Source organism: Callorhinchus milii, unplaced genomic scaffold, assembly GCF_018977255.1.
Source record: "Callorhinchus milii isolate IMCB2004 unplaced genomic scaffold, IMCB_Cmil_1.0 Scaffold1, whole genome shotgun sequence".
In the NCBI taxonomy this organism is placed as follows: domain Eukaryota; kingdom Metazoa; phylum Chordata; class Chondrichthyes; order Chimaeriformes; family Callorhinchidae; genus Callorhinchus; species Callorhinchus milii.
In genome coordinates this window covers 4,156,534-4,169,774 of record NW_024704742.1, presented here as the reverse complement: position 1 = coordinate 4,169,774, position 13,241 = coordinate 4,156,534, and the positions used below count along the sequence as shown (strand labels likewise).

General features: G+C 38.3%; 1 protein-coding gene across 1 annotated transcript in view; it reads left to right on the top strand.

Annotated features, from left to right (window-relative positions):
- zcchc7 (zinc finger, CCHC domain containing 7) overlaps positions 1-13,241 on the top strand; it is a 128,344-nt gene that overhangs the window by 88,002 nt on the left and 27,101 nt on the right. Inside the window, exons 3-5 of the mRNA XM_042336513.1 lie at positions 3,480-3,517; positions 4,826-4,945; positions 9,992-10,162. Of these exons, the coding sequence (XP_042192447.1) occupies positions 3,480-3,517; positions 4,826-4,945; positions 9,992-10,162 (329 nt within the window). The remainder of the gene's footprint in view (positions 1-3,479; positions 3,518-4,825; positions 4,946-9,991; positions 10,163-13,241) is intronic.

Below are 13,241 nucleotides of genomic sequence, written 5' to 3'. Positions count from 1 at the left end.
GTATTTCTGGCACGTATCAATGAACGGTTTAAGGCACACCCCAAAGCACGATTAATGCCAGCCTGCCTGACAGTAAAAGAACAATTTGTAAGAGATGGGGGTCGAGAATGGGCCAGTAACCCTTCCCTCAACTCTTTTGGAAGATTCACCGATCAACCTCATGGACAACTTAACCAAGTTGGAGGATACGGACATCAAGGAAACATCAGGTCCCGACACTTAAGAAATTAACGATGTTTGTCGTATTGGAGGAAAGGTGGTCACAGGAATATCATTGCGCACTAATTGAGATTCGTCACATTGTGGATAAGGAAACTGCAGTTAACAGGTCATACCAGAATATAAATTGGTGGCAGTGATAACCTAAAATGTCTTCCTTCGGGATATAGTGTCAATAGGGTACCATAGGATGCTCGCCCTTATTCTTTCTCTCTCTCTTGCCGACTGTCTTGGAGTCTTCCTTTTTCGAGTTTCTTTCCTTCTCTATTCCCTCTCTCTTTCTCTTTCTTCCTTCCTCCAGTAATCCAACACTGTACACTGGAGAAAAAAAATTGCTTCAAGTCCTCGCTTGCCTCAAACTTCCAGATCCCAGTCGTACTGCACAAGTCATTCACAGACCTGGGAAACTTCGCACAATTGCATTGTCTCACCAACCTCACAGTTCTATAATGAGATGATATTCGGCACGTGGATATGAAATGTTTTACTATGTTTCTGATTATTAATAACAATAATAAATTAGTCACTCAATCTACGACTGTTTGTGGGACATTACTGTGTGCAATTGGCTGCCGTGTTTCGCCCACTCAATTCACTTTACAGTATATTCTGTGAAGCGCTTTGAGACGTCTCAAAGACGTGATAAGTCGCTCTACCAACTGCAAGGATTATTATTATTATAACTTCTATTAAAATAGCAAATGGGTATCGTAGAGCATGCTATGAGGCAGCTCGAATAAATGCCTTTAGAACTTCATTGCATACAAAAGCAGTCACTACACTTGGCATTAGTTACTTGTGAAGACTTTGAGATGTTTTGTTTGAGATATTAAAAAAACACACGATCTTTCTTCCTTGAGTTTTCGGGATCGCTGTGGCTGCTGAGTTCTATAGATTCATACTTTTTTTTTAAAAAAAATGTATTAACCCTGTTTATCTTTTTTTTCCAAAGAGCAGAGTTTCAATTTAAAATGGGAGGCGGAGAGAATTGCCCCCTAAAGTGTACTTTATTTTGAGAATGTTAATAGAGTAGGACAGCAGTAGCTCAGACTTGTTGGCTTTTCTCCATCCCGCTACCTGGGCGACCAAAATATCCCCATAAACTGTCATCGCGGAAACAGCTACCTTTGATCTTTTGTGCATTTGTGCCAAGTCCTGTTATTGCCGAGATTGCTGTGAGCTTAGTTGCCATATTGACCAGAATGTTCGGTTTCACTGCTCGTGTAGTGAAACACCACTTTCTTCTATTTGACTGACTACATACGGTCACGGTCTGCGGTGGCAGTATCTTGTTTCACTTTTTCATCGTCGTTTTTTACGTTTTTTTTTCACGAAGTGCAAATTTTTAACGCATCTGTTGTTGCATTTGATATATAGTGCCTCCCATATCCAGGGGCATCTCAAAACACTTTACAAAATTTACTGTAAAGCCTGTATATTTTCTAGGTGAAGGCAGCGGCCAGTTTGCATACAGCAATGCCCACAAACAGACATGAATTAAATGAACATGTTTTATAGATATGTTAGGTTTTGTACTTGTGGCAGGGATTAAGGAATCCAATTTTTTTTTAACTGAGTCTAAAATAAGGATTTTACGTGGTGTTTTCTCTTCAGTCTTTCTCCTTCACTTGTGAAAATTTGGATTTGCAACGAGAATAATAAAATCTCATATCATGGATAAGTTCCGTAGCAAAAGAAAATAGGAGAAAGAATCTCGACAGGATTTTTTTTCAAAACAAACAACTGTACAGTATTCAAACCCATTTGCACATTTATAAAATTCTGTTTTAAATAAACATAAAAATAAATACAGGTGGATGTCAGATTTAATTCACAGAGCACTTTAAACACAAAATTGGTCATCACATCATACATATTCATTTTTGATGCATTTGTACAACCGGGGTGAAATGGATCAAATATTTGCTTGGAACTCGTAGAAATTCATTTGTATCTGAATTTCAATCATTGTGCACTCTTGTGTTTGGCAATGTCTGGTATTATTTTACCCTCCGAACAGTTTACTCCATCCAGCCCGGTGGCAAAGCTGTCGCTATAATAGTCCATGTTTGATACATGGTACTGTTGACAACTTATATTGATTGAGCAGATAATAATTCTGAAATAAATTTCTACTTGTATTTAGCATCACGGGCTTTATTGTGACTAATAATGGCAGCTATAGCCACACATTCTTTACCGCTCTTCACTGCAACATTTTTTTTTTACAATAAATCACATATATATTTGGAGTGTTGAGCACTTTGATTCTCCCCCCTCTCCCCCCCCAATATTCCTGCAGTTTTTGTTTCCACCGGAAACGCTGACAGCAGAAGTTATATTGTACTTTTCGTTGTTTCTATTTTTCTGTAAATATTAAGGAATTTGGGGGCAAGAGCTAGAGAGCGGAATTCATTATTTAAAAAAGTGATTTTATAAAAATAGGCTGAATGGTTCAGGAAATGTCATTTTCGTGATTTTTAGACTCAGATTTATGTTACCTTTTGGAACTGTTAATACTTAAATCTGCACTAAATTGTATACTCAATGCAGAGCTAATTCCCAAAGGCAGACTAGGCAACAGAAACCTGATTCATTAAATATACTACTGTATCTGTGGTTACATTACTGTATAGAGGTGTGATCTAGAAAGTGGAGCTTTTACACTTATTCCTTTGCACGCAAAACTAGCTTTTCAGCAATGGCAGTATTTATATCACATTGTAAAATATTATCTTAAATGGACCCTAAAATAAAATAACAGAAATAGCAAATAAAATCGGAATTATGTGCCTTCGATTCTATGAAAAGTCATACACAGATGATTTTTTTGTAAAATTCCGATAAGCTAGTTCTCCTTTCATTCCTTTGCGGAGAAGGTACTTTTCTTAATTACGCTGTTTTATGTTCATTAAAAAAAATCTTTTTTTGTTAATCTCTTAAATCAATATGCCTGGCCTCTGGTATAAGAGTGTCAGGTTATCATGTTTCTGTGATTAAACATAACTTGTGTTGCAAATCAATCAGCAAACTAGTACGGTGTATATTGTGTATAAAGACACCTCAGATGACAGACCATTTGGAGAATTTATCATCAAATTCTTTACTGAGACAGTAATATGAACCAAAGTTTGGCCACCTATAGAAACCGAGTCACAACTGTTTACATTTTGATATATGAGCTACCAATATGTTTTCAAAAATATACATTCAAGATTTAACTTGAACAATTGTTTCTAAATAAATGTTATATTTTTCAGATGCTGTTCAGTGGTCAATCTGTGATAAAGACTTGCAGGTAAGAAACTTGGAAATGAGCACATTAAGGATAGAATTTTGTGCTTAATGATACTTTTTCTATATTTTGCATTTGTAATAGAATTCTGTTGGTAATGCTGTTGGTAAAACAGGAGTTGTACTTTTGTGTTTATCCCTACACACTCTCCTATTCACCTGACCGGTTTGTAGTTTGCAAGTTTATAACCAGCAGTTTGATCATATAACATTATTCTTTGGGGGAAACGAAACAGTCTTAAATATATTTGGGGAAAAAGTACATTAAACCAAACAATTTAACAATTTGATGAGGGAAATATTGTTGTGTTGCTCAAGGTTATAAAAATATGTTTTGAAAAAATAGGGTTGGATTTTTGCCAGGTTTAGTGGAACGTGTTATCGCAATTCCACCACAGCATATGCAAGTAAGGAGTGCAGTTTTCCAGCTATAGCAGTGAACTATTGTAACCTGGTTTAGAAATGTTATTGCTCTTCATGCTTGTTTTTCAAATGTAAGCAGCATACTGTACTTGGGAACAAGTGTGAACACTGAACACCACACTATGTCAGAGCATTATATAATATATTATATAAAAACAATGTATTTGACTGTTTTCTCCTCACATCTCAGATGTTGCTTCCTCCCCGGCTATTTAATTGTCCGCTGTTCTTTTCTACTTTTGTTTGTTTGTATCGTATACGTAAATTTCTTCTTCTTGTTATCATTTTTGTGGAGGTGCGGGGGGATCCGTCGTTTTCTGTCAGTCCTCGCTTTCTCTTTCATTTCCTTTTTCGGCGTCCTTTATGCTATTCTCCTCTTGGGAAAAATTAAGAACGGTAAGAATAAGGGTAAGAACTTGTGGTAGTGGATGAAACTAATTTAATAAAAGGTGGAACGGAGAAGCAAAAGATGGAAACCTAATATCTATCCAAAACAGCAGAGGAAGTGGACAAAGGAAGTGAGGTGAAGCAGCAAAAGGAAGAAAAGAAAGGGCCGACAATTAGACATACAAACTTAAAACGGGTAGAGACAGCTGGATAGGGGATTAGCAAACACTGAAAACAGTGAGACACCACACACAGCAAGCACTTGACGGGAGCTGAAAAGAACATAAATTCTACAATTAGTGTTGGGTTACTGTTCAAAATTAAATGAGGTCATTTTCAGATTGCCGGCATTTTCCAGACTGAAGACAATTCCCTTTTCAAGTAACTTTGCAGAATTCACGTGCAGGCTGTTTAATGTTTTCATCCTATGAGTGATATACTTTAGAACACTTGTTTTCTGCGATGCTGTGCTGTAGGACCAACGTGTTATGATTTGTTCCAGTCACAGGTTACCAACAGATTTAGACGGAACATCCAGAGATACTATGTGGAGAATCAAAATGTGCATTGCAGGAATTGTAACAAGCGGGGGCATTTGACCCTAAACTGCCCATCACCGAAGGTAATGTGCTTCAGTCGACAAAGTCTTTTCTTCACATAAAACACACAACAAGTGTTTGGCCAGTTGGGAGATTCTCGGCTGGTGTAATAATATGTTCGGTGTAAATGATTGTTATTTTCATTCGGAAAACACTCACCTTGTGTCTTAAAACCATGATTTTAGGAAACCGTGGAGGAAAATGTTGTGATTTGCAGTCTTAATAAATTCTCACTCGTGATAACTATTGCAAGGGACATCGTTTGCAATCGGTTTTGCCGATTCCACTCTTTCTTGGATTTTACACAATTTACATTGGTGTTTTTGAAGTCTTAGTCGCAAGATTGCCTTTTTATCTTTTTTTTTAGTTTGGGAATTATTTATTCACTATCAAGTGAAGAAGCGTGAAATGCCCGATCTCCTCAACCGCAATAAAAAGTTTCTGATGGGCCGGGCCAGTCATTGGTAATGATTCTCGTATCACATATTGCAAATTTCCTGTCAGACTGCTGACAGATTGTTCAAAATAAAGTTGGTTGTTTCAGCTCCAAATAAAGCCTGGCTTTAATGGTTACAGTGCTTCTAATTCTTCCCTCTGATAACTTAATGTAGTATTGCAAGAATTTTGTATACACACTGCAGTCCACAATTACAAACACAATTGCTCAATTTGTTCAACAACAGAGCATTGTGCTACAGCACAGGAAACCCAATGTTTAATCTCAGCCTCTACCAGCATTTGAACTTGGTTGTCTGCAGTGGATAAGAATAAGAATAATAATTCTTGCATCTGATATAGCGCCTTATCACGTCTTCAAGACGTCTCAAAGCGCTTCACAGGATATGCTGTAAAGTGAATTGACTGTGTGTTTGTGGGCGAAACTCAACAGCCAATTACGCACAGCAGCGTCCCACAAACAGTCGTGGATTGAATGATCAAATTATTATTTTTTCAAATTTATTTTTTGTTTTGAAGGGTTTATTACCCCTGGAAAAGGAATCTGCCAATCAACTGACATCCGGGTTCTTACTTACTGCTAGGTAAACGGAGGCGTGTGGAGTAAACAAAGTTGCCCAATGTTTCGCCCCCTGCCCGGAATCAAACCCAGGTTCCTCTCGCTTGCGAGTGCGAGTTGCATAAACTGTCCCGTGTCAGTTGACTCTGACACAGGACAGTTTATGCAACAGTACAAGTTAGTGTCTTGAGTTGAGAAACAGACACAGTGTAGAGTCTGAGGACACGATTATTAATGTCATTTAATGAAGACTTTGGTGGTGGTGTCACATTGGTGATGTCTGAAAAAGGCACAATTCAGACGATTTCATGTCTGTGGGTGAAGGAGGAAATGCGAGAGTGAGGACTAAAAAGTGGTTATATAATTTTTAAAAAAAGCACAATCTGCCTTTATCCATTATGGTCGACATATTCAGCCTGATGTTATACAGATATTATTTCAGACTAGGGCACCACACAGTGGTGGGACCCACTCTGGCAAGTTTACAACTTCAGCCCCGCGCTTCCACTGTATTGTTTTATTTTTCCTCAATCTCCGTGGTGTTTTGACGTGTTTTGTAACCTCGCAAAGTAAGGCAACGCGGTTGTGACCTCACACCAGTTCTGAGGCTAGGTTCAACCGAATAACTATCAAAATTCGCATCAGCCATCGGCTTTGCATTCAAACGAAGGAGAGGACGCCTTAGAAATCCACTGCAGCTTAGAGCAGCTAAAATCGATGAACGTTTCGGTATCGGGAGCATTATTACGAATAACCTTTTTTTCTAAACAAGAGCTGTACCCTCGTAGAGTGAGCGAGAGTGTCACTGATACCCAGTTTAATACAGAGAGGCAGATGTAAGCTTGACGTCCGTTCTGTTTGGGGAGGGGAAGTGGGGGCATCGTACTTGGGTGGCCTTTGGCACCATCTGGTGGCGAGGGATAAAGTGGTCTGGGAGCACACCAACCTGAAGAAAGGGGGTGGTGTGGGGGGGTGGGGGGGGGGAAAAATATCAAAAGGAAAGATAGGGAAAACACGCCCTAATAACCCCCCCAACGCCCCACGCAAAAACAAAGAGAAAACCAAATTGTATTGTCGCAAAGAAAATTTTGATTCATTCCGCGGGTATTTTTGGCCCACGGGCACCTCTGCCACGGGCATTGATTTTAAAAAGCATGAGATAGTCTCGGGCAGGGCGAAACGATGGGCAAGTTTCCGCAACTCCACGCGCCTCTCTGTACGCCCAGCAGTAAAGTAGGTGTGGGCAGGGTCGCTTTTCCGAGGGTAAGAATCCCTTCCAAAAAAAATAATAACTATTTTTTTATGTGAAAAAATAATAATTTGGTCACTCAATTCCACAACCCCGTGGGGAAGCGGTAAAGAATCAAGTCAATGCATTTTGGAATCTGGTCTTTAGGCTCCACGTCATCTGTTGAAATCAATCCCTCTTTTGTGTTTGCTTGAGTAGAATGGCTCATGTAATATCTGGAGGTTGCGTTATGCCCAGCGATGGTGGGTCCGTGCCCTATTTAAAGTTCACTGGGTTAAATCTGCCCTGTCAGGGCGCTTTGCTTCTTGTATCCTGTGAGCTCAATTTCACATTCTGCCTTTACCGAAGACCCTTCCAGGTGGCTACAGTACACGAGGGGAAGGCATAGAGTTGCCTCTGCAACATCACACGCTTGACAGGAGGCTCTTGACAGGGGGTTGATTACATCAATACTTCAGTCAAGAGCTTGCAGCTTCAATTGCTGACGTGATTTCTCTTGCCAGCAGATTCCAACCCAACCCTTCCCAACAGGTTACCCCCGAGGCGACAGGCCCTCGGGCACCCCTGCCCCAGGTTGACCAGCGGGAAGTGATTCAATGGCAAACGGGGGTGAGGAAGGAGAGGATGAAACTCAGGATGAATTGGGACAGCCCAGAGCTCAAATATATCCGCTGCAGACGAGCCTGAACCTGGGATTGAGCTGTGTTGCTCTGGAGCTCCTAAAGGACTAACCTTTTGGGGATTGTTTGGCAGTTTAGAGGGACCAGGAATTGGTGCCAGAGTTAACATTTCAACAGCACTTTGTGTAAGGCCTCAGCGAGGAATTTTGACATCGATCAGCACAAAGTGAATCATTTGAACGTCTTCTCACGTTTTTGTAACCACAGTATTTGAATAGCTTTGCACTGAGCCATTTATTTGTGGTGATGGGCATCAGCCAAAGTGTTTCTTTCACTTTGTGCCAAATGAGGGTGACATAGCTGAGATGACAAAGGATTGTGTGGCGAATTCTGAATGTGAAGCCCTAACATGCTGCCCCCATAGTTCAACCCAGGTAAATTCTAAACCCTCTACTTTCAGCCAAATTATTTTTCGAATATAAAATGCTCACAGGAATATTAATAATAATAATAATAATAACAAATAAGCACTGATCTCCACTCTTCACACTGGAGTTCTGATTGATGGAGGACAAGTTAGGAGTATGCAGATCTGTAACTTTTTATCAGATGATGCCAGGAAGGAGAGGTTTTTTTTTACATTAGACTGTACTATTGATTTAAACAAAAATTATTGCAATACTAATATCTGGTAAGTTGTAGAACAAAACTACAGTAAAACTCGAATAAGTCTTATCTTTATAAATCATATAAATACCTAAGTTGTACATTCACCCGAGTCTCATTCAGTTTCCTATCAAAACCACTTGACTTCTTTGCATTACTCGTATTAGTCACCTCCTAACTCGTAGTACCGCTCCCCCACTCTCCATTACTCCTGCGCTTACCGGAGGCCTAAATGACGTCCTTACCCGTCACGCATGTGCACTTACCGACCGCTGCATTGAATCGGGGGAAACATAATCTTCATCTGTCAACACGTGCGCAGAAGAACTCCCCGCGATTCAATGCGATTCCAACGTTTCAAGACACATTTTGAATCACAGGAAATGCAGTCTTAACCGATCACTGCATGCACACTTACCAGCTACATTAAATTACCCTGACGCAGATTGTGTAGATTATTGATTAAATCAGATTTTCTACAATTTATACAGTTTGCCTGCAACTCGGACTTCACGTAAGTCATATTAAATGTTATGGGCCCGACCTATACTACTTATGTGAGTTTTACTGTATAATTAAGCTTAGGAACTACATGCATTTGCTGGGTTTAACTAATTCTGATAACCTGTAATTCTTTTCGTAAGTCAGTGAACCAAAAGATACCAAGTTACCCCTGTACTTGTACTATGGAATGCTTTGCCTAGTTGAGCGATTTACATCAAAGTAGAAATAATGTACACTACATGCAAACAAAATTTAAAATCCTATATCCAGTGAAACAGTGCTCTTTGAAGAATTCTGTTGGGGGAGGGGAGGGCAAGTGTTTTAGTTTCAAATTAATTACCCACCCTAACATTTATGAGGATGTGATATTCCATAGTTAACAAAATTGAAATTGTCTCTTCATTTACAAAACTTCCTGTGGGATTATTAACTAATATTTTATTGCATTGTTCTTTTGAGAGTATTAATTTGCTGGAACTATTTTAAATATGAAGTGTAGCTGTCCTCTGCATATTAATCAATGTAAAGTATCATAAAGCAAAAGATGACAATAATACAAATCAACAGCATACTCCATGGCCTCAGAAGCTAATTTATCCCAAACCTGAAGGAAAAACTGAATTTTTATTTTTTAAATGAGGCCTATTACGTACAAAACCCTGGCAAAGATTTATAATCTGAAATTATAAATATAAATGCAAATTTATATTCTGAAATTACAAATATCGAAACGTATTGGAAAGTGATTGAAAATCAGTTCAATGCTTTTTTTTTTGCTTTTTTGAAAGAAAATAACTGTCCCTTTTTTAATTCATTAAGAGAATTTATCAAAAAAAAAGTACCCAAATAATTGGAGCCTAAAAATTAGTTAGTCTTTGTAAGATGATTCTGTGTAAAGTCACAACAACCGTAAATCTGTTTTGTGAATCCGCTTTGGGGACGTCATTCTGTCATTGACACCTTTCTTTTTGAAAAAATATATATATATATATTAAATGCTCTTTTTTTTTTGCAGAAATGGCCCGCCTGTTGTTTGTGTGGGGTTAGAGGTCACCTTCAGAGATATTGCCCAGAGAGGTATTGTACAAACTGCAACATGCCTGGACACTGTTTTCAGAAGTGCATTGAAGGGGCATATTGGAAAAAACAGTGTCGTCGCTGTGATATGGCTGGCCACTACTCTGATGTGAGTATTCTGTTCATGAAAGAAACATAGACAAAGCATGTCAATGGCACACACGCCTGCTATTTAAAATGAGAAGGATGAGTACACTTATGAACTCCCAAAATGCTCGTACCAAACAATCAATTTACGCACGTTCTATTTCTTTCTAACTGATGGTTCTTGGTTTCGTCTGTTTTCGCACTGAAGTACTTCTGTTTCGATATTTTACGCGCAGTATTGAAAGCATTCTTATTTTTTTGCTAGGCTGAGATTTCTTCTTGACATCTTTGGATGTTCCGAAATCTTTATCCATTTGCAATATTTCAAAACTTTGCGATAATACGTACACTTCGACGTATAAAATGTCTAGATTTTAAAGCGCGGAGTGATTAAGTGTGGGACCGCACAGAAGGGGTAAAAACACTTCTGTTTCTGCAGAACTAACTTCCCGGTTGCTTGACCTTGTCTCTGGCTGCAACACTGAGCTCGCTTCCAGTTTGCAGCAAAGGCATCTTTAACAAAAACAAAGCTGACAAAACACTAGAGATTGCAGTAAAAATAGAAATGTAAGTTGTCTACAATGATTGTAGTCCTGGTGCTAGGCCACAGAGCAGTTACTGTTATAAGACTTTCTCTGAGTGGAACGGATGCAGCAGCAGGGTCCTGAGTCTCCTGGGCAAGCCGCTCGCTCATTAGGACTTGCCATTACCAGTGCCAATGGTTATGCATGTATGTGACGTGCATTCTGTTATTGTGTGCTCTGCTTGTCAGTGTGCAGTTTCCTGACATTCACTTATGTCACTCTTTATTCAGAAAGGAAGAAGCTTTTGATAATTTGACAAGACAAGCTCTTAAACGATCTAGGTCATGGCCTTCACTGTCTGTGATTGTGAACATATTTTCTGAAAGCCCTGTCAGTCATCACAGCTACATTTTCTCCCAGAGAGCAACTGGCAGAATGGGATTTTTGCTAATTTACCCATTTGTGGTTATGTATACATACAGTATCTGGTGTGTGTATATGTATTTTCTTTTTTCCTTTTGCAAATGGCAAAACAGTGGGTTCGATTTCCTGTGTTCTGTTCCCAGCAGGATTTTGTATAAAGGTCCTCTGGTACAAGACAGACAACTGTCTAAGGATAGCTGAAAGAAGGAAAGGCCGCTTAGTGGTGTTTTGTGTTTGTTCATTGTTGTGGAAATATGAGAACTGGTGGCAAGGGCTCTGTCTATTGAGCACTCAAGTCTGTGTCAGCTGTCGGGGCCTGTTAAAAACTGAGTTTTATTTTCTTTGATGTTCACGTTGGAGAATAGGGAAGTCGGAATTAAACAATAGTTGAACAAAGCTGCATTTTTTTCAAAACCATAATTTGCACCTGATAAATTAGACAAGGAGAGGATGGGTAGGCTCAACCCGGCATCATGACGGTTTAATGCATTTAAGCACTGTCGAGAAGAAATGCGCACTTCCTGTCAAAATGATGCACAAGTATATTTTAGAGACAGAAGGGAAAAAGACAAAATCAGAAAATGCAAGCTGAATGGACTTGGAAGAAATGGACAATTCAGAAAGTAGCATTGAAAGCTAAAGGGCAAATGCTTCCCTATTTCTTGGCTCTCAAACTCTATTTTGAATATTTATCTCTACTACAGAGTGAAGCAAATCAATTTCCTTCTGCAACCTGTATCGTCTAAACTATGGGGGTGTTGAATTACTGTAGAATATTATGTACATTCTACATTGTAATATACTACAGGGAGAAAATACTTGGAATACACAAATATGCACTAAAATAATTAACAGTCAGCAAGAAAAATACAATTAATTGGTTCCCACAGTGTCATAGCCAGAGGGTTTTTGAAAACTATTTGTTTTATTAGACATTGGCATGGAACAACATACAACTGTGTCTTTAGACCAATGAGACTGACCGACTGTATGTGTGTACAGGTATATACAGTACACACACCCTTTGTGTGTATAGAGTGAAGTAAATGACACCAAAATGGCCACTTATTATGTTTCATGATATCCAGTCGGAAACAGGAAGAAAAAACTTTTGCCCATTCAAACTGAATGTCAATACAAAAAAAACTATTCCTTGAGCTGCTCACTGTAGAAACATTCTCTTGATGTTCAAAATCATACATAGGGTTATACCTGAAAATAGATGGAAATTAGTAGTGTAATACTGAATTTCCATTACTGCTTCAATAATTGCCTTTATTTAAAAAATCTGCAAATAAAATGTTTTTCGATTCATTTATAAAGTAAAATTAGCAGACTATAGAACTGTCAAATATGTTTTCATTCACAATGTTGGAATAAATCGAAGAGTTTTATTCCTGCATTTTTTTAATACAAAAAAATCTGCAATTGGGTCTCTTTTTTAAAATGTTTTTAAAATTTCAAAGATATTCAACGTTAAGTACAGCAAATGGACATATATTGATTATTGTATTGGTAACAGCTAATTGTATATATACAAAAGGTCGTTGAATTGTTAGAGCCAAAGATTTTGATTTACTAACTAACATCAAACAGCTTGTTTTACTTTTTTTTATAAAAATAAAAATTTTGCTTTTAGCTACAGCTCTTGAGTTTTGCTCAATCCCAATCCATTCAAAATTGTAACTCCATATGTGCTTGATGGCTCATGAAGGAAAAATGAGAGGAAAAAACACACTGGGCTATAGACAGTATATTTTTTAAAAAGAAGAAATAGTGAATCCTCTAATCTCCGAAAAGAATTACATGGGTTTGGAAATAGAAGAGGAACAGAAAAATAGAAAAAAAACGAAATGCAAAAATTATCAGTTTCTCCGTGTAATTTAAGTGCACTGATTTCATTTATAAAATCTATTTTGAATTGCTTCTGGGAAATATCTTTAATTTTACTGGTTATGGTCCATTGAGAAGGATACTGCTTGTTATCCACACACACACGTCTGTTAAACGCTCTCTCTCCGAGAGTATCGGTGGGTTTTACCTGCCCGTCTAGTCAAGTTTAGGGACATTTTCAAATGTCTTCAGCCAATATTCACTGACTATTTTCTCAAGATCTGGAATTTATTGCTGAGAAGCATTTGTAATAAGTCTTAA